Source organism: Notothenia rossii (assembly GCF_949606895.1).
Source record: "Notothenia rossii genome assembly, chromosome: 8".
NCBI classification, from domain to species: domain Eukaryota; kingdom Metazoa; phylum Chordata; class Actinopteri; order Perciformes; family Nototheniidae; genus Notothenia; species Notothenia rossii.
Window position 1 is genome coordinate 65893343 of NC_136906.1, and position 27744 is coordinate 65921086.

At 40.9% G+C, this 27744-nt stretch overlaps 1 protein-coding gene and 1 long non-coding RNA gene across 10 annotated transcripts; one reads left to right on the forward strand and one right to left on the reverse strand.

Moving 5' to 3' along the window:
- On the reverse strand, positions 1-27148 carry LOC307017124 (E3 ubiquitin-protein ligase RNF19B). 4 transcript variants are annotated; one of them, XM_079646633.1, is made up of 10 exons: positions 26765-27148; positions 19835-20471; positions 18660-19147; positions 8539-8744; positions 7915-8062; positions 5541-5604; positions 4883-4997; positions 3289-3420; positions 2588-2858; positions 1-1990 (listed from the first exon to the last, which is right to left on the reverse strand). In XM_079646633.1, exons 2-10 carry the CDS (start codon positions 19985-19987, stop codon positions 1711-1713), a joined length of 1857 nt encoding a protein of 618 aa, XP_079502759.1. In that variant the 5' UTR covers positions 19988-20471; positions 26765-27148; the 3' UTR covers positions 1-1710. The 4 variants fall into 4 exon arrangements, with proteins under 4 accessions (XP_079502759.1, XP_079502757.1, XP_079502756.1 ...); XM_079646631.1 differs by having other exon boundaries at positions 5442-5604; positions 7915-8056; positions 26765-27144; XM_079646630.1 differs by having other exon boundaries at positions 5442-5604; positions 26765-27144.
- LOC307017125 lies at positions 12218-16938 on the forward strand. 6 transcript variants are annotated; one of them, XR_013802029.1, is made up of 5 exons: positions 12218-15051; positions 15218-15349; positions 15436-15551; positions 15639-15979; positions 16295-16938. It is a non-coding gene; the product is annotated as an uncharacterized lncRNA (long non-coding RNA). The 6 variants fall into 6 exon arrangements; XR_013802030.1 differs by having other exon boundaries at positions 12218-12681; positions 13215-15051; positions 15639-16938; XR_013802031.1 differs by having other exon boundaries at positions 12226-15051; positions 15639-15760; positions 15906-16938.
- Positions 27149-27744: the final 596 nt, after the last annotated feature.

The following is a 27744-nucleotide window of genomic DNA, read 5'->3' on the forward strand; positions in this document are numbered from 1 at the left end:
TTTAGTTTTTGTCCTTCATGGTGAAATCTTTATTTCATTTCTCTCAACAACCCAATACAGGTTATCATGTAATGTCCGAGATCATCTCTCACAAGTATTTCACACTCAGGAAGCTAAGCAGAGCATGTATAATCATGTATTTCTCATAAATTCTCTAGTAGGGGTTATTAGAGTTTAGCCTGAGATGGCATGCTGCTGTTGTCATTGTGGTGCTCAGTGATCATTTGAGAGGGTCTTTAGTTTATATTTAATGCTCTCAGCAGCGCACACTACTGCAACTACACTGACTGACTGCTCTGTGTGTGTGTGTGTGTGTGTGTGTGTGTGTGTGTGTGTGTGTGTGTGTGTGTGTCTGTGTGTCTGTGTGTCTGTGTGTGTGTGTGTGTGTGTGTGTGTGTGTGGGTGGGTGTGTGTGTGTGTGTGTGGGCATGGGTGTGGGCATGGGTGTGTGTGTGGGTGTGGGCATGGGTGTGTGTGGGCATGGGTGTGTGTGTGTGTGTGTGTGTGTGTGTGTGTGTGTGTGTGTGGGCATGGGTGTGTGTGGGCATGGGTGTGTGTGGGCATGGGTGTGTGTGCGCATGTGTTAATCTGAATGTGTGTGTTCATGTGCTATCCTGTATACACAGCAAGTAGTAGAATCATGCAGCTACTTTAAAATGTAAGACTCTTCAGAAAAATACTTCAATGTTGCTGCCATGTTTTTGTCACTAATGCAGGCAAGTATCTGCGTTAGAGTGAACATTTTTACAAACTAAAGCTATGTCCCCCTCTCCAGTTTGAAAGGAAATTGCCTCTTAAAGGCTAAAAGCTGCACTAAAATTATGCAAAAGTAACATTACCTCCTGTCTGCTTCCATGGAAGACTGTGGATTTGAGATTATTAGTTATAATTAACCATACCATCATTTCAAATACTTCCATGTCACGGAGCACCCTTCACCCCTATTGAGAAATGTTACAGGCTTCAACAGTTTTCAGATGTCGTTTTTCATCTGGTTCACAAAAGAGTTGTTGAACAGTGCAGCATGCATCATCCGTTTAAGGTTGTCCAATTCAGGTGTGAGCACTGCATCTAAAAAGACCGGAGATATTCCTTAAGGCAGAAAAAAAAATCCCCCCTCCTGTCTTATAACTTGGCTTGAGATTCATGTGATATGTACTCGCTGACACAACAGATTCTGTATCTCCCATAAAACAAATCATGCTTGTAGGGGTCTCTTTATTTGTTAAGTGAGAGGGAAGAGGGTGGTGAGGTCACTAAAGAAGTGTAAGAGCACAGCCAGACAAAGAGAGGGCCGCATGAAATAGATTTATGGTAGAGGGGGTGTAAGGTAGTCCTTTAGAGAGGACAACATAGAAAAAATCCAGGCTGACTTAGTCAGCTAACATGCTCTCAGTCACTTCTGTTTTAGATTCATTGATGGATGCAATCCTGTCTGATTTTCAGTCTATCCCCCCTCCAATTTTTATTTTATAGTCTCATGCTATTTGTCTCATTCACACACTCACACACTTTCTCATTTGCTGTCTCTAAACCCGCGTCTTCCTTAGAGGCTGGAGCTAGAAGGCAACTGGTGGGAGGGGCCGGTCTTAGAAGCAGGAGGTGGCCTTGGCGATTTTCAGTTCAATCCAATGGCACGTCAGCTAATGGATTTCTTTCCATACCACCTGACTTATGTTTAACCAAGTACAATGCCTGCATTGGACGACCTCATACACCGTCTATTTCAAAGACTGGAAAAACTGTCCCTTCGTCTCCTGCTTCCCCTCCTGGTTTCTCTCTTCCCTCCTGCTCCTCGCTTTCTCCTCCTCCCCCCTCTCGTCTTTCTTCCAGTTCTGAGGCACACAGGTAGCCTTGGGACTGGGACTGCGTGTGTCCCAGGGACTCCACCGACAAGCTTCGGCTAGACAGAATGCTACTGAGGCTGGACTGGCGGGCGCCTCTGGGTTGGGTCTCAATTTCCACACGCACTTCAAAATTGGTTCCTTCCCTGTGGTGATAGTAAGAGACATGAAGAAATCAATATGAAACTGCTAGGCAATCAAAATGTTTCGGACTTGAGGACGTTTATGCAGAGGACATCTTTATGATTCCAAATCTAAAGTCACATGATATATATATATACACTTATATGCATAGCTGTGCTTTAGTCAAATGCTAACATGCTGATGCTTAGAATGTATATCTAAAGTTTTAGCATGCTAACTTCAGAATCAGAAACACGTTTATTGCCAAGTAGGTTAACATACAGTATACCAGGAATTTGCCTTGGTGTACTTGTGCTTTTTAGCAACAATGTACAGTTGAGGCTGATAGGAAAGTCATCAGTTTTTCAAAAATGTTGGACAAATTAGTATTTGAGTAGAAATAATCCAGAGAGGAACATGGATATCTTTACCAAAGTTCATGGCCATATATCCAACAATATTTGAGACATTTCAGTACGAAGCAAAGTGGTGGACAGACCAATAATCAAAATGTCAAACAAATGGCATCCCTAAAGCCATGCCTTGAACATGTCTAAACATCTTGGGTGTAGATACAGTCTATGGTAGAAACAACCAACAGAATAAGAGGTGACCTGTACCTAAAAGAAGGAGCATGTTTGTCATCGAGCTTGCTGTCAGGCACAATAACCACCTCGCAGTCCGATTGGCTGTCCTGCTGGGAGTATCCGTGGTGTTTTGTGGCTTCATCCAATTCCTCATAACTATCTAGCTCCGGGGGCGTGGTACTTGTACTAGGGAGGACGCCCACTTCCTGTACACTGACTCTGACTTCCTGGACGCTGGTGTCACTGAGCGTTGGGTTCTTCTGACCCGGCCAGTGGTCACTGACTACATGAGAGAATAGAAGATCTATAAGAGAAGTTGAAACTCAATCAGCTCAGGTCGTGGGAAGAGCACAAATAACATTGAACAGATGACAAGAGTCTTTAACAAGTTAGATTTAACATTGGATATCGCTAATTTGATTTTGTATGTTGTTCATTTGTATGAAGCTAGAGCCTTTATCAGATCTACCCACCAGTTTAAAAATATGCCTATGCTACTTCCAACATTTATATGTACTGATAGACACATTGTATTTTTTTTAACCATATACAAACATTTATTTTCTTATGTGTTTCTTATTTGGGATGTATACTATGTTATGCTAAGCAAATTGCCTCATGTATCCAGCTCCATGGTTTACTGTTAAATTCAATTGATAGCCATTTTCTCATTTAATTCTCGAAATACGCATATTTCCCAAAATGTCTAACTATTTTTGATGCCGTGTACTCACAGCTGGCTAAGTCCTCCAGTTGGATTTTGTGTGTTTCAAGGGGCTCATTCTGGGGTCGACACCAGCCGTTCCTACAGAGCGACATTGGGACGACCCCATAGACATACGTCAGCATCAGTGGCACACCCATACCTGCAGGGAAAAAGAAAAGTATGAGAAACCAATTCATAATATATTTCTCACAATCAGTGGTTTTTAAGTATGTGCCAAATATCTGTTAATAGCATACAAATGGTTATTGAAATACTTTTCTTTTCATTTAAAATTGCATTTTAATAAAGTTGTCATTTCAAGTTTCAAAGCATTGCAACACCTCAAATAAACACAAGAGGGAACCCCTCCTCCTTCATTGTCCCCTGCTGTCAATAAAACATAAAATAACAAATGAAGTGTTCACTGGGTAGATCACCTGTCTTCAAGTCAAAATAAGAATAAAGCCGCAAATAACGATTGTAGCCAAGAAAATCTTCCTTTCCACACATTAAATGTCTCCCTACTCTCCTTCATAACCTTCACTAAAGCCGTTGCAATCAGTCCAGAAACTTGATGAGCTTCCCTACACAGTATGATTATGCAACCTGTGATTGACATAGGAATTTGGAAACACAAAGCAGAGTGCCGACCAAACAAAGAGACATCATTAACACAGCGGGAGCACTGGGACGCTATTGACTCGATACAGGGTGAAGCCAGGGCAAGAGGAAGAGCCTGCCAGCCAATCAGCTCACAGAAAGACAGGATGTGTGTGTGAGTCAAACAGAGAAGACAGGGAACTGTGGGGGAAATATATGAAACAAAACCATAATTGTAGTGCGGGGAGAGAGGAAAATGATAACGACGGAGTAGATGCAAACCCGGTGGGGGGTGAAAAGTACAGTGTGGCTAAATGTATTATATTGTGTGTGTGTGTGTGTGTGTGTGTGTGTGTGTGTGTGTGTGTGTGTGTGTGTGTGTGTGTGTGTGTGTGTGTGTGTGTGTGTGTGTGTGTGTGTGTGTGTGTGTGTGTGTGTGTGTGTGTGTGTGCTAATTGAAAAGTGGTGGCTAATAGAGAACTAGCTTGTGGGTATTTATAAAGCAGTAAACCTAAGATTTATGATGTGAACTTTTGAACAACCACGATCAAATAGCAATATATATTTAGCAGAGAATTAGAATCAAAGGAGGATCAAGCTCCAACTCTGTTGCTTAAGTTTAAGATAAGGTCACAGACTGGTATATATTTATTATTTTTGTAATGTTGTTCTTTTACATTTTGTTTTATCTCTCCGTGTTTGGCAACCTCTTAAAATCCATTGTTTATTGCTTTTTCTGTGTATTATAAAAAATTAAAAATACTACATCAAATGGTGTTCTGTGGAGGACCTTGTAAATCTGGTTTTGAAGGATTGAAATAAAGTTTGTAATTATCATAATTTGGTGTGTGAAATAAAAGATTGTATTTCAGGATATTGTGGCAATTGAATCCCCTTTCTTTAAAACAAAGTGCCCTAAACACTTTTCTACTTTTTCACAAACAAGCTCATTTTACACTTTTATATTTTTTTAAAGTATTTATGCCGGACAGAAAGAGTCCATGTTGTTGTTTGTTCCTTACCCACAGTGACAGCTGCTATGACAGGCGACACAAACACGGACATCATCACCCCACTTGCCACAGTCAAGTAGTGCTTACTTCCTGAGATATTGTTTTTCTTACAGCGACCATGGACCTGTATGGTGATAAATAAAACATACATTAGATTATGGAAATTGAATTGGTTCTTGTTGTTCTCCTTCTGTGCAACAACTCACTCCTGTCACTTATTCGCATGCTCAAATACATGCATCCCAACAAGCATGAGCAACTCAGCCTGAGTGAACAGCTATAACGTGGCTCTACCACCAATTTAGACTAATGCATAACTATTAAGAGCACAGTGGAGTTGCCCATGAGCCCTTAGTTTCCACCTAATCCACCTGATTTCCATTATTTCCCTAATGACATTAACGAAAGCTTATTTTTCATCTGTTGATAACATGAATAGTTTAACATTCGAGTAAGTCATAGTTTCTACATTTTGGACTTTCTGCTGTTTTTGCAGCATAAACACACTCGCTCAAAAGGTAAGCACATGCATTCAAACCGGACACAGGATTTACTGGGAGTTTTCTACCTTGCGGCCCATGTAGATTGGTATGCCCACAATGATGACTGGGATGGCTAAGCCCGCTATAAGGGAGATGACCACCGGTGCTCCGAGCAACATGCCCACCTGCCACAAAACCTTGCGGGTTTGAGACCATGGCTTCTTCCCCCAGAATGTACATCCAGAAGGACTGAGACACACAGGAGACACAACAGGAGAGATCAGCTGTGAGTTCAAACTGTAATCATGCACAGAGTATAGCTGATTTAGCCACATAAAGGTCATGGCTGTTTGAGTGGGAATTTCCTCCTGTCTGTAAGTTTGTTTCCCTTTCGTTCTTGCAACAACAAAAAAAGTATATAATGGATTGCCATGAATTGTTGTACAGACCCTGAGAATAAATACTGCTGACTTTAGTGTCTCCTTGACATGTGTAGAGCAACGACATTTATTGTTTTGGAGAGAAATATTTTGACAAATATTAGATGGATTGCTGTGGAAGAAATATTCACGAACCTGGAGGGAAAATACTTCATTGTCATTCCCAGCAGCATCAACTGTTTTTTTAAAAGTTAGCATGCTAGCAGGCTAACTAAATGAGGAGCCTGCATATTACCTGCTAAATATCAGCTTGTTAGCATTTAGCCTTCAGGCCTTTCTAGCCAGAAAGAGTGTATTTAACCCAAACCATGATAGTAGTAGTAGTAGTAGTAGTAGTAGTAGTAGTAGTTGTGTTGCCGAGAGCTAAGAATTGTTTTCGTCAGAAAGCCCTGACTTCTCCTGCCCTAAGCACAGTTTCACCGACCCGCTAGCATAGCTAAATGGTGTAGACTCTTTGTCTTTGTCTAGATTAGAATCTATATATCTTGTTATCCAAGCTTCATTCTTTCAATTAAGAAAATGGTGTGTGTTCAGTTCATACACCCAGACACATTCATAACCATCCCCTCTATTGCTACATCATCATCATGCAGCCACATCCGACAAAAATAAAACGATTTTGAATGATTCTCTATTAAGATAGAGGTGAAATAAATGAGTCCTGACAACAAAATGTGTTGTCATTGCAATATTAGCCAGAGAGAATGACCTCATCTGCATTTCTCATTCTAGCTTTGTCATCTCTCTCTGAATTACAGTCATTTGCCACTACCATTCACATACTCATTTATCTTACACACTGCTGTTTGATTAATGAAAACGCAAGGTTATTTAAGTCTGTTTATGAGGAGTCCATTTTTCACTGGCTATGACGTTAGACAGAATACATTTTCCCGTGCTTCTTTAATGTAGTAACGGCTTTCCGTGTTGTGGTGTAATTCTAACTGCCAAGGAGCAGAACAACTCAAACTAATGCTGTTCGGTCTTAATCGAGCAGCAATTACCGTGTCGAAGCAGCAGTAACAACATGAAGTACACAAATAGCACCTGAGGGCTATGCTATTTTTCAAAGCATCCTTTTTTATCAGCAAAACTTCCTTTTGGGGACGCCTGAGCGGGGGGAATTTTGGGTAGGTATTAAAGTTTCGTTATGTTGCTCTTAACTGACAGATTTGCAGTCAGATGCTAAAAACGTTGTCCTTCTATAGACACACAAGAATGAGGTAAGAGAAAAGGAGAAGGGACAGTGGAGAAAAAGCACAATGTAGCGCCTGCAGACAAAGATTTTCTACACATTCATCGACAGATTTGCATGTCTTATACTGAAGCTTCAGTTACTTATTTTTGCCGCATGGAAATAAGGAGGCAGTTAGAGCGGATGTATTGATGACAAGTCAGCAGTGTCTCCTCTCCAGGACTAGAAAAATCAATAGAAGGCCAGACAAGCAGTGTAAAGCAGCCTCTAAACAATGACCTCATGTGTACGCGCCTTGCTGAGTGGCTAACTTTATCTCTAACTGGGTAATGCTTTTAAAACCTATAGATAGTATAGCGGTGTTAATCCCACAAAAACAATCCCACAAAAACAGTAAATCTACGTTTTAAAAGGAAAGTATACATTCTTGCGTGATACACTACTCACATGGATAGTAGTGTGCACTTGCAAGCCCAAGACTGTTCTTGGGGAAGTTTATAAAATAAGGTTTTTAGCAAAAATGCATGAGTTTGGGATGTACTGAGCAGAGAATTGGATAGATTAGAATAGGATTGAACTGCACTGGCTGTCTAAAAGTGTGTAAACAGATGTTTTGATATAGTTGTGTTGTTGTTAAACCCCTCACATTCTCTTAAATTAATCAAAAATTGTCTGTTTTTGTATTCTTCGTTCACTGTGGAGACATGTGAGAAACACAACGATTTCTTCACTATTTCAAAGTATCATGGAGTGAATAATTCATATACAAATGATCATGTTGAGGGTAAACAAAGTACTATAATTGTCAATAAGATGATATATTCACTGCCTGTTCTCAATTTATACAAAACGACATGGTTTACTTAGATGTGGGCATTTGATTGTTCATTGTTTGTTTCCATGGGAGGAGTGTGAAAGGCGTACCTGAGGTAGTGCACGTCGGTGATCTCCTGCATACACAGCCAGCAGAACTGACAGGCACACACAGTGCAGTTCATACGGTTACAGCTGCCGTCGTTTGTCTTCATGATGTAGGCACCGCAGCGAGGGCATGCTTTGATCTCCTCTGCATCTTCAGCAACAGAGTGAATGTGTCAGGGGTGTCCACACAATACTTGTTGGAACAAATTCCGGCAGGTGAGAAAAGGAACGTATTGTGATCCATTTCCCATCCTTGAGTATGCTGATGCAGAGATATTCAATCTATGTTTATTTTAATGAAACAGGTGGGTTTTTGCCAATAACATTTCCTAAGTGACTCGATTTTTTTTTAATGCACTCTAATACTCACCTGGAATTATTGATAAAAAAACTGGAAAAAAATGATCCTCACAAAACCTTTATCTTTACCCGATTCAAAGATGATGATGACAAAGAAATATAGATCCGGCAAAACCATTATTTTCCCCTGTTCTTATCTCATAAACACAGGAGAGAAAACGTAAATCAGATCTGAAAATGGATCACCAGAAGTTTATTTCTCACTTGTCTCTCATAAAATGTGGGATAAAGACATTGAGGCAAGTTAACGGCAGCTGTTGGTCTCACCTCCTCCAGGTTCTTCATTGAAGACGTACAGCGTGGAGGAATCGTTGCCGCCGGAGGTGTGGCGTGCTCGCTGCCGCCGGGCCTGGTCACATGTCTGGTTGGGGTGCCACAGCTGCCGGCAGTGGTAGCAGAACTCGGTGTCGCAACCCTCACGGCCACAGCTCAGCTTGGGACACTCTGCACAGCCGTAAGCTATCACTGCATAGCTGAGGGGGGAGAGAGAAACTGCTGATAAAAATGATAAAGTGGACAGCATTAATATGAAATTCTTTGTTGTAAGGAGTTCTTATTAAAGAGAACTTCAGCATCAGGCACAATAAATCAAGGTGCCCTCCCTACTCACTATTTCACCCTGTTGCTCTCAGCAGACTCACAGTTGCTGCAGTTTCATCTTAAGATCACAGCTTTGGTTGGCTGACTGGAATATCTATGAAAAGCTGACGCAAGTCTCTCATCATGTGCTCGATCGGAACAGTACATGTGTGCCTCACATGAGAGACACAGCTATCTGTGGGACTGGATACCATAGAAGTTCCTCACCTGAACCAGAAACAATCGCGTCCTCAGATCTCGAGAAGTCATTTTGATGAGAACAAGCTTGGCGCGAGTGGAGCTAATCTCACTCCTCAGAGGGGACATTACCATAACGTTTAATATTCAAAAGAAAATGTGAGGGCCTGACAAATCCAGACTGCTCTGGTCTGGAAAAACTCCTCATGGCATCTCCAGCTTGTTGTGGTTTTAAGGTTTGACACAAAGGTTTGATAAACGACGGCTGCCTGGATCCCACTTCAGAGTCAGACTAGGATCAAACTGCTTGGTTCTCAAGTAAAACTCTTTCGGCTGAACAACAAAGCTAAAGTGGACCTGCTCATTCATAAAATGAACATTCAGGGTATAATTGAATATTCTTATCAAACTAAATAATTGGACTATTCGACATTTGACACAAAACAGCAGCTGACACATTCATGTTTGCTCTTGGCTTTAAGTGCTTCATATGTTAGTAAACACAACCAATATATTTAAACTAATGTCATTATTTCTGCCCTGTGTTCAGGCAAAATACTGTATGTGCTGTCTTGTTCTTAGTTTGGCCAACAGGCACATATTGACTTAAACTAGAATTACTTGTACTGTGTGTGCTCTGAGAAATCCCTTGCAGCTTTTCTTTTGAAACCACCTTCAGTAGCTTCATATATGCAGCAAAAACATGAAAAAATGCACACATAAACAAGCGCACGGACCATATTTTGCCACACTCTCTCCGAGCCAACATAATCTCCAACTAAGCCTCTGTCACTAAGACCTCGAGGAATGTGTGTATTTGTTGAGAGCTCGGGAATAAACAAACCATAACTGTGACCAGTTTACGTAATGGGGCACCACTTCAAAGGGTCGTCTACATGGGGGAAATTTGAAATTCAAAATACTTGTGAAACCCACTTGTAAGGATTTTCTAATACGTGTACTCATAATTCTGCCGATAGTTAAGAAATCCGATCTTGTTCCTCTGAGTTATATTTAATCACTGCAGCGCAAGATTCATCGACGTATGGATTTTTGCTCTACTCGTTTATCATGACGAAGCTGTGAGTCTAGGAGACACCCAGTCTACCACCAAGTCCTGAACCCTGGTTCTTACATTCGTTAGACCACAGATTTCCACTGAACACACACACAACATGCACACGCACACATTATGATTTCCCATCAGCAGCCCTATCCTGTTACCCCTCGGTGAACATTAAGGTGATGCGTAAATGGATCAGTGTCTGCATTGTTGTAAACAAAACAGAAAAATTTGTTAAAGGTCCCATGTCATGTCCGGTTATTATGGAAAATTGCACAATACAAATCTATTTTAGTATACCTCAACAATGGAATTATGATCAGTAGAAATGGCCATGACATGGGACCTTTAACATGTCATGTGGTCGCATTGCATGGTGGTCTTTAAATTATGCCCTATTATGCTTTTGGGGTTTTCCTTTTCCTGTAGTGTGGGTTTTAGTGCATGTAAATCAGGGGTGGGGAACCTTTTTCCTCTCAAGGGCCATTTCAATTTTTTCAACATCCTCCGAGGGCCGTACAAATTATTGACCTCTGCTTAAAAATACTAAAATCACAGCCCATTCATTTCGCCTTTCTTTCATGCTGTGCAAAGAAAAAGCAAACTCTTAATCCAGATATTTTACCATGACTCGTGCATGCATTCACGTGCATGGTTGTGGCATGACCACCAAAGCAGAAAGCATATTGGACACAAGATGTGTGCAAAAGTATTTAGTTTCCTATCCATGTGGACTGATTTAAGTGGGGGGGACCTAACCGCCTCTAGGGGGGTCCTTACGTCCTCCAGTGGGGTCCGGGGGGCATGCTCCCCCGAGATTTTTTTTAAAATGTTGAAGTTAAAAACATCAATCTGGTGCACTTTGAGAGCAACATTAGGAGCTCTATGGATAGATCTCTCAACATCAATATGAAACAGAACAGTAAGCAGATTTATTTTTCTTTATGGATATTTTACAAATCACTCCCCTTTCAAACTGTATTCTTGTTTATTAATAACAAAAATGATTTACTGTCATATAGTATTTTATACTTGTTTACTTTATTATCTTGTTTTTTTATAACTATAATGATCATATAAAGATGTGCCTTTACCTCACTAGCTGGAGAAAAAGCTTCTTATATTCGTTAGCATAGCTAGCTAACCAGATGCTAATAACAACAAAGTTATTGACTGTCTGATTAGTATGACGGATGAGCAGATCGCCACTGGGCTTTCAATTAAAAACACAGCCACGAAAATACTGCGGCATGTGTCCGGCTCCTTATATTATTATGGGTACGACACTCTGGTGCTCTCCGTCAGAAGAACTACACCCCTGTCAGACGAGACATATACCACGTGATGACACGTTACAGGGTTATGGCTAGAAAGGATCCGTCTAGTGTAAATATGACGTCACGTTCTCGTTGTAACTCTCGTTGTAATCGGAGCGGTTCGGAAACACATCTACAGCAGTAACATGATGCAACATACACATTAATGCAGCAGCAATATTAATATTGAAACATCAGACATAATAGTAAAACACTGCAAGGGAATATTTTATTGCACCAGGAGCTATCTTGGGACTTTTACTGCGACAACGTTGACTTGCCTGTGAATAAAAAATAAACCATAGTGTTGGTGATCTACAGTGTTGTCATTCTTCTTTGAACACCAGCAAGATCGCTAACACCCTATTTCAACAATCACACTCCCTGTAATTGACATAATTAATAGATAGTTTAGCTTCTCATCATCATTTGCTGTGGCCCACTGATGTTAACGATCGTAACTGAAAGGCTGCCTGCCAAACGTAAACATTCAGCCATGTGACATTCAGCCAAACTCTCGCGAGAGTTTTACACAAGACGGATCCTTTCTAGCCATAACCACGTTACAGCTGGTGTTGTGTTCAAGGACCCTGACCTTGGCCAGGAAAAACAGGCACTCGCTTGTTTAATTTTTTTGCGGTCTAGATTTCTTTAATTTTTTTCTCTTTTGCGTGTGTTTATAAATTACCTCGAGGGCCGTAGCAAATGGTCTCGCGGGCCGTATACGGCCCGGGGGCCGGAGGTTCCCCACCCCCAGGGGTGGACTGGCCATCTGGCATACCGGGCATCGTCCCGGTGGGCCGTTGACCCAATGTGGGCCGGTCCGCTATGGTTTTTTTTTCTTTTCTTTTTTTTCTCTAAATTCCCTCCAATTGGGCCGGCCAATTGGCTACAGAGGGCTAGCAGTGTGTTGCCAGCATCGACACATATTATTGGTCTATTGTTTGTCATTGTCAATCAATCATGGGCTGACAGGCTCAGAGAGCCCTGACCATGCTGTCAATCACAACACAAACCAAGGTGGGGCGGGACCTCATGGCATGGGCGGGAGTCGCGGGACGGGCTGCTGCTTAGCTGAAAATGGATAAGCAGAAGAAACGCCCGGGTGGCGCTGAAAAACTCTGACTTAAAAAGCTGAACTCTCTGGAGGTGGAGGCTGCTAAATATTCTAAATTGACGGACCTATTTGGTGCCGGGGTCACCGCCCCAGCAGGTGCTGCTGCGCCGGGAGACGAGCGAGTGGAGGCATAAATGGTAAGTAACGTTAGCCTGGGGCTGGCTAGGCTACATTTTTGAGACATGTCCAAAAAAAAAGTAGAAAACGTTTTTACATTGAATGTGATGTGACCTAATTAACTGCATAGTCCTACTTGTGACAACATATTATCCCAGAGTTGAAGGGCTGTGAATGTTGGTAGTTGTGGTTGATTTTGTTTAAATAGGCCGAATTGTGATATTATGGGTTATTATTGTTCAGATGATTTAGCTAGGCTAGCTAAGAGCTGCTAACGTCAGCGGTTTCTTGTTGCCATAGCAACAGTAAACGTTCACATGGACCAACGAGCTGTAAGTAGAGATGAAGCTGCAGAATCAAGCTGTATTGTAAATACAGATGAGATACTTTGAATTTTAGCATAAAATAGAAGTAAACCTATAGGAAATAATTACATTAATTTGCAATATTTGCCATTGAATTTATTGTAATCTTTCAATTCATTTATTGTTTACTGAGGTGATAACTATTTCATAATTTGTGTGTAACTTTAATTTCTGTGTAAATGTGTCAGTTCAGGGAGAGAGCCAGACCAATTCAGGCAGCCCAAAGACTGCACCACCACCACCAGTGGTGCAGAAAGTGTTCTGTAGCAGAGACGGCACCAGTAGAAGGTGGCTGACGTACTGTCCAGAGCGTCACATGCTGTATTGTTTCATCTGCATGGCATTCGGTAAGAGAACTGATAGCAGTCTGTTCATCAGTGGAATGTCAGATTGGAGGCATATACACTATGTATGGTGCTACGCACATGTACTAAATCTGGTGCTTGCAAACACAACCCAGATTTTTATTGAGAGTGGGTCCCTGTTTGCGCTCCTCAATGGCATTGCGGTATTCATCAAAGAGTCATATAAAAGGATGAATGTGTGGGAAGAGTCAGTCCGAAAAAAGAGACGTAGACGCCTTGCTCCTATTGGCGAGACACGCTGGTGGGCCAAGCATGAGGCCCTGAAGAAGGTGTTTGGCTCCTTTGGAAAACTGGAAGATGGTCTGTACGTTGATGCGCTGTTGACATTATCAGCTATACAGAAACAGGCAACAGTGAAACCATGTATCCGTGTCATGGCCAGAGGATATGCAGTCATTGCTCAAGTATGAGACGATCTTGACGGCTCAAATCTTCCTCTGCATATTTGAACATATCTCTCTATTGTCTAAATACCTTCAGACGGCAGGATTGGACATCCTCTCTGCTCACAGAATGGTGGCATCGACACAGGATACGCTGAAAAGCTTGGGAAGAGATTTTGAATCTGTAAAAAAAGCAGCAGACACATCTGTCAACTGGACAAACACAGAAATCCAAGAGAGAGATGACACAGACATTGAAGTGGAGGCCACACTGCCACAAAAGAGGAGGAGGATGAAGAAAGTCTTGCCTGGAGAGATGGCTCAGGATGAGACCCTGGATGATGCAGAAAAATCCTATGAGGTGAATGTGCATAACCGGATCATGGACACAGCAATTGAAGCCATTCATAGGCGCTTTTTAACACACGGCAATCTATATGCTGACTTGGCATGTCTGGATCCCAGAAACTTCCCTCAGCTCTGCACCAGTGCTCTTCCCCAGTCTGCCCTTCAAGACTTAAGCAAGTGCTTGCAAGGATTTGACAGCAGGGCAACCAAGGAAAATATGCAGGCCGAGTTGAAAAGCTTTGCACTCCAGTGGAACAGGCTGAAGGCATCCCCATTGGCAGAGTACAAAGCAAGAACAGTAGAAGATGGATCAGGTGGTGAGGAGGACAACACAGAAGAGGTTGAGATAACTCCCATAAGCTGTTGCTCCTGCAAAGAATGCCCTCTGTGCTGCTACCAGATACTTCGCCATTTCAACATGCTAACAGATGCATACCCTGTCCTAGGCCTTGCTTATAAATACCTGCTTACATTATCCCTCACACAGGTGGCTTGTGAGCGCACATTTTCAATTTTGAAGTTTATTAAAAACAGACTCAGAAGCACCCTCTCATCTGATAAATTGGAGGCATTTATGTTGATGGCCACAGAGAAAGACATCCTCATGTCCTTGGACTCTGACTCTGTGATAGACAGACTTGCAGAGAAGAGTGAGCTGCTTAAAAAGCTGCTCCACTGATAAGGCGAGAAATATTTAATATTATTGTTATTATCACACATTATGGATGTAGTAATTCATTATTTGTCATTTTAATGATGATTTTCAGAAGTTGTATTGTGCTTATGTGTTGATCCTTAATGGTGTGATCATGTACACTAAATTATCAATTATTCTCCATTACAGGTTGTTCTGATATATTTGAGGAGTCGTTCTCCCTCTGTTCTATATGTGGACTTGTTCTCTCATTTAGGACCACTGTTAGAATTTGGTAAGTTTATCATGTATTTTTTAATGTTGTATAAATTCATACTTCATAATTTTAAAAAAGTTTTGAAAGAAACGCACATCCCAAAAGTTTTCAACTCTAGGTGCAGGACAGAGGAAAACATTTTATTTATTTTTCAGACTTAATAATGTATCCAATTCCCTCTCAGGTTGACCACTTGACATGTGAGAGCTTGAGGAGTTGTTCCCCCTCCGTCCATGTTCGAGGACTTGCTCTCTCTCTGCGTCCACTCTCTACCTTCACTGGACCAAAGTTTGGCTGTTGAGTCTCCTCTAGTATGGTGAGTTTATAATTGTTTATGTTTTATGAAATCATACTTAATTTGTGATGATTAGAGACTTAATAATGTATCCGATTCCCTCTCAGGTTGACCACTTGACATGTGAGAGCTTGAGGAGTTATTCCCCCTCCGTCCATTTTCAAGGATTTGCTCCCTTACTGCCTCCACTTCACCACTTTTTGAGAAGTCTATGATTTGTTGAGTATGTCATGTGTCTTATAATGTTATATGAATTCATACTTGATTTGTGATGATGAGAGACTTAATAATGTTTCCATGTCTCTTTTAGGTGGACCACCCTATATATGACAGCCTAAGAAGTTGTTTTCCCTCTGTCCTCTTTTGAGGACCTGCTTTGTCTCCTCCATCATTCACTGGGCCACTTTTAGGTTCCTGAGCTTATTTCATGTGGTGAGAGGAATGCAATATGTGTATGTTTAAAGGTTATGTTTAAAGGTTTATGTGAAGAAACATACTATATGTGTTATAAAATGACAATTGGTAATTCATAAATGTCTCTTTATATTCTCTGCTACCATTATCTCCTGTCAAACAGGTTTTCCTGACCTGCTAGAAGTTCTTCTTGATGCTTGAGTCATAGATCATATCTGAGAGCTTCGTCTTGACTTTGTGAGTTTATTATGCAACTTGTTTTGTCTCAGATTGAAACAAAAGGTTTGATTATGATTATTTCCTGGCTGAAGATTTTCATATTGATGGTTTTAATTTCAAACATCTGCATATCTTTTAAGTTCAATTAACAGTTATGCAGGTAGGCCTTAGGGCTCTATTGAGACTTAAGTCATCCTTCATGACAGATACATTTGTTCACTAAGTGTCACTACGTCACAAAAAGGCTACATGGCTACATATATTTGTCAGTACACAGATACTGAGTACAAGTTCTGTTTGCTGTTTCTTGCATGTCACGAATTTGGTGAGGAGTGGAGCTGGCTGGCTGTGGACGAGAAAGTATAGAGCAATACATACTTGTGCACATACACGTATATGAGAATGCATATCTATTCAGACCTGTAACCCATGTCTTAGACTTTTCACACAGCTACAGTATATATATATATATTTTTTTCCAATTCTCTATTTATGGTTTCATAATGAGTAAGTGGGTTTCAGCTCTAATGCTGCTACTGTCTGTAATATGTTTCTGTTTAGATTATTTGTCAGGATATTTTTTTTTTATTATTGTCCGAGTCTGGTTTTAACTACTACTGGGCTTACATCAAAAGATTTTCACAGTCACATACTAAAACCGGAAAGGGTAGCATAAGGGTTCTTCTCCCGTTAGTCTCGTCCCACCCCTAGTCATGACATAACTTCTGTTGTGATTTGACACTATAATGAATAAAGATTGATTGATATAGCTGTCAATTTTAGTCCTTGAGTTCATAGTTAAGTGCTTTATTTGTTAACTGCTATCAAGGAATATGACTCTCCTTTGTAGTATGCATGAGAGAAGATGCCGCAAGTTTAGTGGACTTCTATGTAGTGTCCGCTGATAATGTAGTGGGCTGGTCTGGACAGAAAATGCCAGGGCTGAATTTTTGTCCCAGTCCACCCCTGCCCACCCCTGATGTAAATGGACGACAAAAGCTCACTGTGTAACACTCGCACTTCTATTGGCTTGCGCTCAAACACATTGTACTTGATAGGCTAAGGGGCGCGACATGTCTTAGCAGTTGTCCAATCACAATAGAGCCGGCAAGTATGCCAATCAGAGCAGACTGGGCTCTGGTTTCAGACAGAGGGTGAAAAGAGATGCTGCAGCACAGGCAGTATGAGAAATATAAAGAGCTTTTTAACATAAAAGTTTGTAAATATGTCACAGTAGAGGCACAAAATACAAATGTGAACCTGACAATATGCATAATAGGGCCACTTTTAAGTTGTTGTCAAAGGGAAAAAATTGTGTTAATGCGGTTGGGGATGGGAATATCTCTCCCTTTGGAGTTGGATTGGACTTTGATTTCTCCTTCAATGATTCATGATGATTTCTATGATTAATTCTGCGTTGAAATAACATCAATTATAGCTTATAAAATCATCATTAGCTCTAAAAATCTTCATGTGACATGATAGAATCCCAATTTCAGCCATACGGAACAAGACAAATTAAAATAGTCCCAAAAGTACCAGGTTCTTCACCAATAACGTATTTTAGTGTAAGACCCACATTTACATAGATTATAGAAAGGGTTTTAGATTCAAAATGGAAAGAGGCTCGCTTAATCATTCATATTTCAGATCTACAGTAAATCTTTTCAAAGCTCGGTCAGTCAATCATTGAAAAACTTTTGCAAGGCTTCTGTTTTACAACATAAAGCTGCTGGGGGGTGACAGGGACTTGAAAGAACTGCCACATGGTGACATTGAATTGGGGCTCTCTTTGTTTTCTCAAGATAACTGCAGTATATTGAATCGTCAATTTTCATGGAATTAATAATAATAATAATAGCTTAGATTTATATAGCGCCTTTCATGGGACCCAAGGTCGCTTTACAAGGAAGAACAGGACAAAACAAAGATAACAAAACAAAAGGCAATCAGACAACCAGACAGACCAAAACAACAAATAGATTAGGGGCCAAAGGCCTTGGTGAACAGATGGGTCTTGAGGGCCCTTTTGAAGGCGTCAAGTATGGGGATGTTGCGGATCTCCACAGGGAGAGCGTTCCAGAGGGTGGGGGCTGCCACGCTGAAGGCTCTGTCCCCGAAGGTTCGCAGTTTGGTGCGGGGGGTGATAAGCAGGCCAGAGTCTGAAGACCGCAGGTTCCGGGGTGGGGCATGTGGGTGAAGGACGTCCGATAGATACTGGGGGGCATGGGCATGGAGGGACTTTTAGGTAAGGAGGAGGACTTTGTAGGTGATGCAGGACTTGACCGGCAACCAGTGGAGTTGGATGAGGGTTTAAAGCCTTTTCCTCTCCCTTATGAAATTATCTTTTTAGTTAACAAAGTAGAAACCTAAAGAAAGTCTAAACTTGTTACGTTCTCCTTGTAGTTTGTCAGCATGATTATAGAAAAAACTACAAGCCCGATTTCCATGAAGCTTGGTTTGAGGGTGGCACATGGGTCAAGGAAAAACCCATCAAACTTTGGAGTGGATCTGAATCCCCGGGCGGATACTTACATAATTTTTCACTTATAAAAACAGCCTTGGCTCAGGTCCCTGCTCTCACAGTGACCCTTAAGTTTATCATTTCTTGGAAGCAATACCTTTTCAGTGTGAATGTGCAAACTGTAAAACTTTTTCTGGATAAATATATGATGTTTGTTGGTGGTCTGCTTCTCACCTGCAGTCAGGCGCAGGGCACCAGCGTGTATCTGGATCAGCAGCCAGGAAACGCCTCAACTGGTACTCCTCAAAGCGCTCTAGCAGCACCTGGTCGTCCAGGATGGACTGGACATCCATCGGCGCCAGGGTCTCGGGGCACTGCGGGCAGGCGATGCCCACCCGGCTCTCCGATATCTCGATGCGCAAGTACTGGCGGAGGCAGTCGGAGCATGTTCGGTGGGAGCAGGAGGTGAGTCGTGGGAAGTGGCAGCGCGGCTGACTGAGCAGGCACAGTGGGCACTCCTCCAGGTGCTCGTCCAATAGCTGCTCCTGGCTGGAAGAGGAGAGGGACAGGACGCCAGTGGAGCCGCTGCTGACCCCGCCCACGCACTCAGCTGTGGCGGCACCGGCCTCCGCTGGCCCCCACGCCGCCGCTGGAGGACCCCCGCCTTCTCCTCTTTCTCCTCCAGCCTCTTCTGCAGTGAGGTCCTGTGAACAGTAACACAGCTGCTGATTTACTAAATGTAGTATAGGACCTTAAAAAAACCTCAGAGTGATAAGCAGGGTCAAAAGTAGACGGTAGGGGGTGTAAGCTGTTAAAAAAACATATATTTTGAGAAATAAATGAAAGCAAGTGGAACATCTTCATGTTAATACTCAGTATGCTGAGTGTGTATGTAGGCGATACTTGATGAGCTTGGTTTCTTGGCAACATAATTTCTCGAAATGACCAATTAATTAAATAAACAATCTAATGGACTTGAGCTATAACAGTATGAGAGCAAGCAGAAGCGAATACATCCAAAGGTTAATGATCTACAGCCTCTTTTCAGGTTCCTCTTGCTTCTTGTGAGACATTTCTCTTGTCATTGTGGCAAAAACTATACATATGACTCTAAATATGGAGGGATAATGAACTAATTAATAGCAAATTTTGTACGCCATTATATGCATTATATCAATAGTAAGAAAGAATGAAAACAAAACCTGACCATTACTGTCTTATCATGCCCATTTTTGTCAGCATGTTTACAAAAAGTGACTACTTATAAAAAAAGGCTTATTAACTGACTTTATAAAAATAGGACTAGAATTGTAACATATATATAATCCAAGATCTAACTCCTACATACATAAAAACTCAACACTATGAGAAATAATAGCACAGATTTGGGTTTTCTTCCTGCGTCTCACCTGCTCGGGGTGCTCGCTGGGCGTCAGGGTGATGGCCACCTCCTCTCTGGGCCAGGCTTCCAGCGGCCGCTCGGGCCTCGGCTCTGATTTGGGCTTCCTGCTGAAGAAGTTCAGGAAGCTCAGCGGCCCCGTCTGCTGCTTGGGCCTCTTCATGGTCACGGACTAGAGCAGGAGCAGCAGCTGAGGACAGGCCAACGACCATGAGCAGGATGCAAAAGTGTGTGTGTGTGTGTGTGTGTGTGTGTGTGTGTGTGTGTGTGTGTGTGCGTGTGTGTGTGTGTGCGTGCGTGTGAGAGAGTGTGTGAGTTGGTGTTTGTGTGTGGGTGGGTGAGCACAGCGAGCTCTCACGGCTCAGAGTCTTGGAGATGGAAGGCTGCAGTGCTGAGCGAGGGAGGAAGAGCGGGAGCGATGGAGAGGTAGACGACGGGGAGGAGGTAATCCCTGCCCGAGGGGAACATCACTAATTTGGAGCCTTTCCCAGGGCCTGGTCATGTGATTTACTTTGTCTCTCTATGGTCTTCCCCCTCCTCTTCCTCCTCCACCTCCACTCCAGATCCCTCGGTTTGGGCTAGTCCTGCACTGGCCGACTGTCCTTCATTGTTTTATGCCACCTGTTCACTGCAAGCAGTCCTTTGCCCTGGAAAACAAGCAACATAATCAGGATTTAACTAAAGTAAATCAGAAATAATGGGATGAGTTTTCTGTCCTTTTGAACAAAACCTCGCTACATGAAAACTGGAGATCCTTGTCAGAGGCTGGCTATAATTAAATATATATTAGTTTTCAGTGGATTGGCGACATGATGATTTGATTAAATTGTTCTTTGTGTTTATTTTTAAAGTAATAATCTTGATGTTCAGTTTAAAAACATATCCTTTTAGTCACTATGTATGGCCAAAAATAGTATTATTATGAGACATCTGAAATTATTTAATCCTGTATATTTGATCTAAACCAGTGGCTTCCAAAGTGGTCCAGATGTAAAAACGTATTTTTCTCAACATTATTACAAATCGTTTTAACTCTATTCATAAGAGTTTATGGGCGAATGTGTTCTTTAAATCTCGGAACTATTCAAATATAGCCATAGCAAGGAAATTCACTATTAGGCTCAGCTTGTCGATGTGAAATTGGAGACAACAGGGTTACACGTAGGCTTTGATGAAGATCACAAGCCAAAAAGGTTGGGAACAGAGGATATAGGATATATATTCAAGCCCTAAAACACACCAATGAGTAATCAAATGTCATAATGAAATGTAAAACTATTTAAAATCATTGCCATTGACCATGTAATCAGCCACAGCTTGCTTTGATTTATACTGCAATTGATTGTATTCCCTTTCTGATTCTAAAAACCTCTCTGTGAACCCCATGCATATTAATATAAATGCTATCAATCAACTTTTTCCTCTGGCAGAATAATATTATACAGAACAACAAAGGAAATAAAGACTTTCACACAAAAACATCTCGATCCGTTATGATGTTTAATGTGTCCTGTCTTTATCATAATTAAAAACCCATTTCTATTTAATTACTTGAAAACATATTAAATAGTGTGCTTAAACCCACCCATTTACTTAAAACCTGAGAAGGCGCAATACCAGGAAGTAAACTTAAAATCTGGCCTTTTAATAATGTCACAAAAAGCGCAATGACAAGCTGTGCAATATTAATCCAGAATCCCTATTTCGAATCCCCCGAGAGTCATTTATTTGGAGTTACAAATTTATTTTGATAAAAACACTGGGGGGTTTGTGTTTCTGTCGTACAGCATCAGAGAATAGCAATAAGGTCACAGCCATGAGACACAAAGAGCAGATGGACGAGGGAGTTGTGACTGGTTGTGAAAGGATCAGGGGGGAGATGGAGGGTGAGGCAGCAGGGAGGCAGTGATAGACAGCACAGACAACTCATTCTGTCTCCATTAGGCAGCAGGGAGCTTTCATAACCAGGACCAGAGAGCAAAGAGAGCATGAGGTGATTCAAGCAACCCCAGACCAATTAAGAAAGCTGTCTCCATATTGACACTGTGTCAAATCGGACCATGGAATACGACAGGAAGTGTAATATGATGATCGATGTGTATATATTTGAAGATCTTAAACCATTTCACGTTCTCTATGGTCAAATCTAGTCTCTTTAAAGGGGCTTCTTGATTAAATAAACTGGAATGGCCGGAGACAGGGCATGGTGCTTCATCATTCTTTAAACCCAAGGAATCTGGATTTATGTAACACTGCGGTGCCTAACCTGCCTTCTTGCATAGAGACTGTGAGTTGGAGGGGTATCTATATTCTAGTCTTGTGTATATGTTCAAATCGTGAATAGCATGCAGGGTGTTCTTGCAGCAGGGAGCAAAACAATAAATACAGTATTGTTGCTTTTAAGTAAAAAGAACAAGACGTTCTTTCCATTTGAAAGGTTAGCTCCCTAAACAGATGATTGTTGTTTATATGTTTTATGTTTTTCCCCTGTAGCTATGCCGGAAATACTGTAGCTTGCAGAGAATCTATTTCGCCAGACAGCGTAAAAACACAACTGAAATGCGTGGAAACATTACAAACAGCTGCTTGTCAGTGCAAAGGTTTTTTTATGCTGGTATTATTTATAAAATAACTCAATATGTGTGGAGGCACAATTTAAGGATTCTCTTGTTAAGGATGTTCTCGGAAGACAACTAAATGCACGAGTGAGTCAGGCTGGATACAATGTATACATATTTAGAGTGAAAACAAAGCTTTCCATTTCACACATACGATAAAGTCACAGACTTTTTCAACCTGACAAATTCACTTTAAGACCAAACAGTGATGCTAAATAAGGTGACGATAGCAGTATCAGCTGTTTTATTTTAGTTTAAGTGTTGACATTATTGCACATTCTGCATAAACTGACCATCAACTACAAGCATTTGGAGTTCAGGGGTTTTGGTTCTTAGGTCCACTTTTTCCAACATTTATACTGTATGTTCAAACTGTTAACTTGTAGTACCAGTCTATTCTGACTCAAACCTCTCGTGAAAATATGTTTGCAGAATTGGAGAAAAAAAACAGTGTCTGCATCCTGTGTTGACTTAATACAAATAATGGTTCGCTTCCAGCAGCTATTTGCCAGGATTTGGTCCACCCTCACCATGTTTTCAAAAAAAGTAGCTTTTCTGCATCTGATTACCAACAAGTGTGTTTTGCATAATGACTTTCTCAGCCAGAGCACAGGTTCCAAAGCACCAAGCTTAGTAATTAAAACACCACTGTTCTGCTGTTTATTTATAGACAATAATTCCCACATATGAAGACATCAAAAGCACATACATACCACATTCAAAAGAGCTTAATTAGCATGTATGAACATAGTGTCTCTGTGGTGTATCTTCATATACACACACAAACACAATTGAGTGTATGCCATCCATGGTACTGCAGCACAACCACTGGCATACAGACGCACACATACACATTGGAATTATATGGATACAGAAATGGAAATTGAGATGTTGTTTGTCTTCTATTACCAGCGGCTTTGATACAAACACAATGAATGTTTCGACTAGAAGTGAGTTTTAACTCCTGTCAGAAGACAAACACTTCCATTCACATCCATTTCTTTAAAAGGTATTTTATTTTTACGAACAAAACAATCCATTATTGAGATTGATTTGTTTGTTAGCCATGTTATGGATAGAGCTTTTTCCTGACAAAGCAGCTGTGCATAATTTAAAGGAACATTACAAAAAGGGTAATCAATTGCTGAAAAAAATGCAACTAAAGTGAGATGTTAGTGTGGTGGCACTCCACTTGTCAGAGTTCTCAACAACATTGCTGTGTAATCTCAGATTTCTAACCCGAGCTGAGCTAATAAAGATAGGTCCTAATTCAAGATAATATTTTGTATGACCTTCTTACCTTTAACAAGCCTATGACCTCTCTAAATAAATGTAACAATGAGAGAGTCGGGTGTTAGAGAGTCCTGCTTTTCAACGTCATCCATCAGAAGGCTCAAGGGAACGTTGGGATGGACACAGATGCTGCTCAGGAAGAGAAAGCAGATCTCCAGTTTACAGCTTAATGATTTTGTTCCCTCTTGAATGAGTGTGTGTGTGTTGGTGTGTGTTGGTGTGTGTTGGTGTGTGTACACAGTGCACAGTAGAATGCTCCTGAGGCCAAAGACACACTTAAAGATGTGACCTCCTCTTTTTACACTACAACCAGACATCAGCGCTGCTTTGATGTTTCATGCTTCATTCACTTTTAAAGATAATTCTTGGCTAGAGAAAATGAATGAACAAAACGGTACTGTGGCCTTTACAAGAATTCAAAATCCCAAAGCGTTCCGGGGGATTACAGAGAATTAAAGGACAATTTCAAAATCTGTTCTAGAGTTTTCTTCAAAGCACATTAGCTTAAAATCACTAATTCAGTTTTTTTCGATCTATGTGGAAATTCTAACACAAATACCACATTTAATGATTTTGAAGAAATTTTATAAAACTGTAATTACTCATGAAAGTTATTTGACTAACTAAGTCAATTAAAAGTGAAGCATTACGTGCTGTTCAAACTTTGAGTCACCCATTACCTCCGAGAGTTAAATGTCCACACCACTGGAGAGAGTAAAAATCATTAATCATGAATGTATTCCTAAAGGAGTAAAGCTAAAGAAATAACCCACTCTAGTCCTAGAAAATCAATCCTCCATAGTATAGTATCTCTCTCTACAGCTATTGTATAACCAACTTATGTTACATTGCATTACATTTCATTTAGCTGACATTGTTAGGTATTATAGACATATATATATATATCATATTTTAAATCAATGTCTATCAATTGATTAACGTAACGTTATCCTATCTATATCACATTGTCAAAAGGATATAACCTACAAATCATGTATGTCTCGACAGTAGTGTAAGGTTAGAGAATAGGAAGTGTCTGCAGGATGTGGATGTCGTGCTCAGAAGGACTCAAACAAGATGGCTGTTTGACCTTGTGACCTGGTGAAGCACTTTACACCTGACCGACACATATTCCTTGTAGCTAAGCCAGCACACGTCTCAATCTTAATTGAAAAACAGCAAACTCTCATTATTAATTTATTTCCAACAGGCAAAAGAAAACTGATCCCTTTGCCAATAGCGTCCGAGACAACATCACATAATGTACCAAGGCTTTGGCTGGAATCTTACTTGCTGATTCACACCAATCTCAATCCGACAACAAAAGCAGAACGCACTCAAACGTTTCTAAAGAAAATATAAACTGGGAAAAACTTTTAAAAGGGGCATTCCAGCACTTTTATATATATACATATCATGTTATCCCTGACTAGTCACAAGGGTATCTTGGAGCGTGTGTTGATAATGGAGGCATAGAGAAAGGCATGGGCATTTACCAGACAGGGAAATGGAATGATGCAATTTGTTGCATTATAGGAATTGTACGATCCAGTGTTACACAAACCCAACCTATACTTAAAACAACAATTCTTGAATTATAGGGTTCTGCTACCCAGACTCTGGCCATTCCTTCCTTTACGGAAGTGAAATACTAAATTGCCAGAGTGGGCTTTTAAGAGGATAATAAATGCACTGTTGATAATGGAGTAGCTTGTACTGCCCTTTCTCCCAAAGGTGCATTAACTCATCTACAGGTGAAGATACAATCGAATTAGAAAAATGTAATGAAGGACCTCGAGTGATGCCCTACTATAGTGATATTTGACCAAAACAGATGGTTGGCATTGTGTCAAGAGAATATAATATCAAATCATGCTTAATCTAACCTATTCAGATGTACAACACAATGAACCTGATGCAATAAATCTGAACAAAATGTTCTATAATCCACTGCATGTGCAAGTTGTTCTTGATTTGATTTTACATAAAGCGCTCTATATGTAAGGTTCTAAAGTAAAGCATTCTATTGATGACAATGAGAGATGGGATTATTACACAACCAGCATCTGCCCCAAAGCGTTTCCCCTCATTTGAAATGCCAAGCAGGCAAGAAAAAGGACACCTTTTCTCGTTGTATTTTGTCCTTTGAATGAACCATATTATCACAACAACTGTGTTATCTCCTTAGAATTGAGGAGTTTTTTGAGGACACTTGTGAACAAGCTGTTGCTATGCAATCACTGAACAGAGAGGACGTCTGATGTTGTGTTCTGCTTTAGGAGCGTAGGGAAACCTGATGATACACCCTATTAAATAACTCTTCACTGGATAGGAGCACACATCAGCAATGCGGGTTTCAGAGGCATGAGAGTGACCTCAGCCTGCCCACACACACAAACATACACACACACTACACTCCACGGCATCCCTGACCAAAATGTTCTGTTTCTGCACCATGTGGAGCTCAACACTGAGCATGACTGACCTCTGGCAGCCTGCAGGCTACTTTATCTTGTTAAATATCCACAATAACAGGGGTTATATTATAGTACATCAAATTATAGTAGACCATATTGGTAAGGAATGTCTTAACAGTGTTGTGTGTGTTTGTATAAGTCACTAATCCATGCGTTTTAACTCTACAATTTAGATAATATAAGTCTTATTTAACCAAAAAACACAATAAACCATAAGGGTAGGCCATATGTGGGGGAGATACAATTGTAAACTTAAGGTATTATAGATGCGGATTGATCTAAGGAAGCCTTGCATAACATCCATATTTATTAAACAAATAATTGTCATATTTTCATACTTCCATTTTAATCATTTAAAGATGTCTGTCCAGGGCATCAGTATGCTATTGCAGGGAGTGGCATGTTTTAATAGGCTACGTATTCGCATTAATCTCCACCTCCAGATGCCCCTCACAAACACGAGTAATAGCGAATATAAAGCCGTATCAACGCGCGTGCGAAAGTCTGCAGATAAAACACATAATATTATCCATTACGTAAACGGTATCTTACCTCTCTGTGTGGCTCCTTCTCTTTGCAGCTTAGAATCAACAACTGGCTCATCCCCTTGAGGACCAAACAGTAGCACAGAAATCGCCCCCCGTCTCCTCCACGTTACTGCTGCACACAAAACATGTCTGGCCGAAAAAGGCTCCAGAGAGGCAGGGTACGATGGTGAGGTCCGGCCCGGTGCAGGAGAGCCTTCCCCCGGTACAGCAGCAGACTGATGGCTGGGCTGTGCGGCGGCCTGAGGGGAGGCACACTGCAGTGACATGAACCAATAGGATGACGCAGAATCCCAGGATCTCCTATTCATAAATGCCCAGTGAATCCCATACAAAAACCTAGTGGTCCAAACATGTTTTTATTGGCAAATATACACACACATGCCATCTCTTTTTAGATTGTGTCCCAGAAAACTAAATATGACTTTGGAAATATGCTCACAAGTGAAAGACTAGTGTGTCCTTCTATTCTGTTGCTATAAGATAAATGCCAATACAATTAAAACTGTTCCTTTAACATAAGCACATTTAGACCACGCACAACTCTTTATTACATTGTTTCAGTTTAATAACAAAGGACACACAATATAAGAGTGTGGTCTAAAAATAAATACCCTGTAGAACTTATTTAGGACAAAAACCTCTATATTTTTTAGGTTAGCCTAGTTCCAGTTACTCAATAGGCCTATAGATTCACCCTCCCAGAGTGGATCTATGTCGATGCACATTATACAGGAGCTTGCTTTGTATTTTCCCTAGAATATACTGTACAATTGTATGATATAATTGTACTTTATAAGCTAAATATATTAAACCATCTTGAGACGGATGAAAGTGCCTCTCCCTCAGAGCCCTGATTTCGGTCAGGCTTTAAATGGCATTAGAGGAAGTGGATGTGTTGAAATCTGACAGATCAATCCTGTCTACTGGTTTAATTTATCATTTTTAAGTGGGCTTGCTGGTCTATTTAAGTTCCCTTCTTTAAGA

Bases quoted from the DNA above. Each gene is read 5' to 3' on its own strand.
- LOC307017124 (XM_079646630.1), bottom strand. From the start codon at position 19,987: ATGAAGAGGCCCAAGCAGCAGACGGGGCCGCTGAGCTTCCTGAACTTC. The intron at 19,148-19,834 runs GTGAGACGCAGG...GTAAATCAGCAG, and splicing joins CCAGCGAGCACCCCGAGCAG to CTGTGTTACTGTTCACAGGA. The intron at 2,859-3,288 runs GTGAGTACACGG...CTTCTCTTATAG, and splicing joins ACTGGAGGACTTAGCCAGCT to ATCTTCTATTCTCTCATGTA.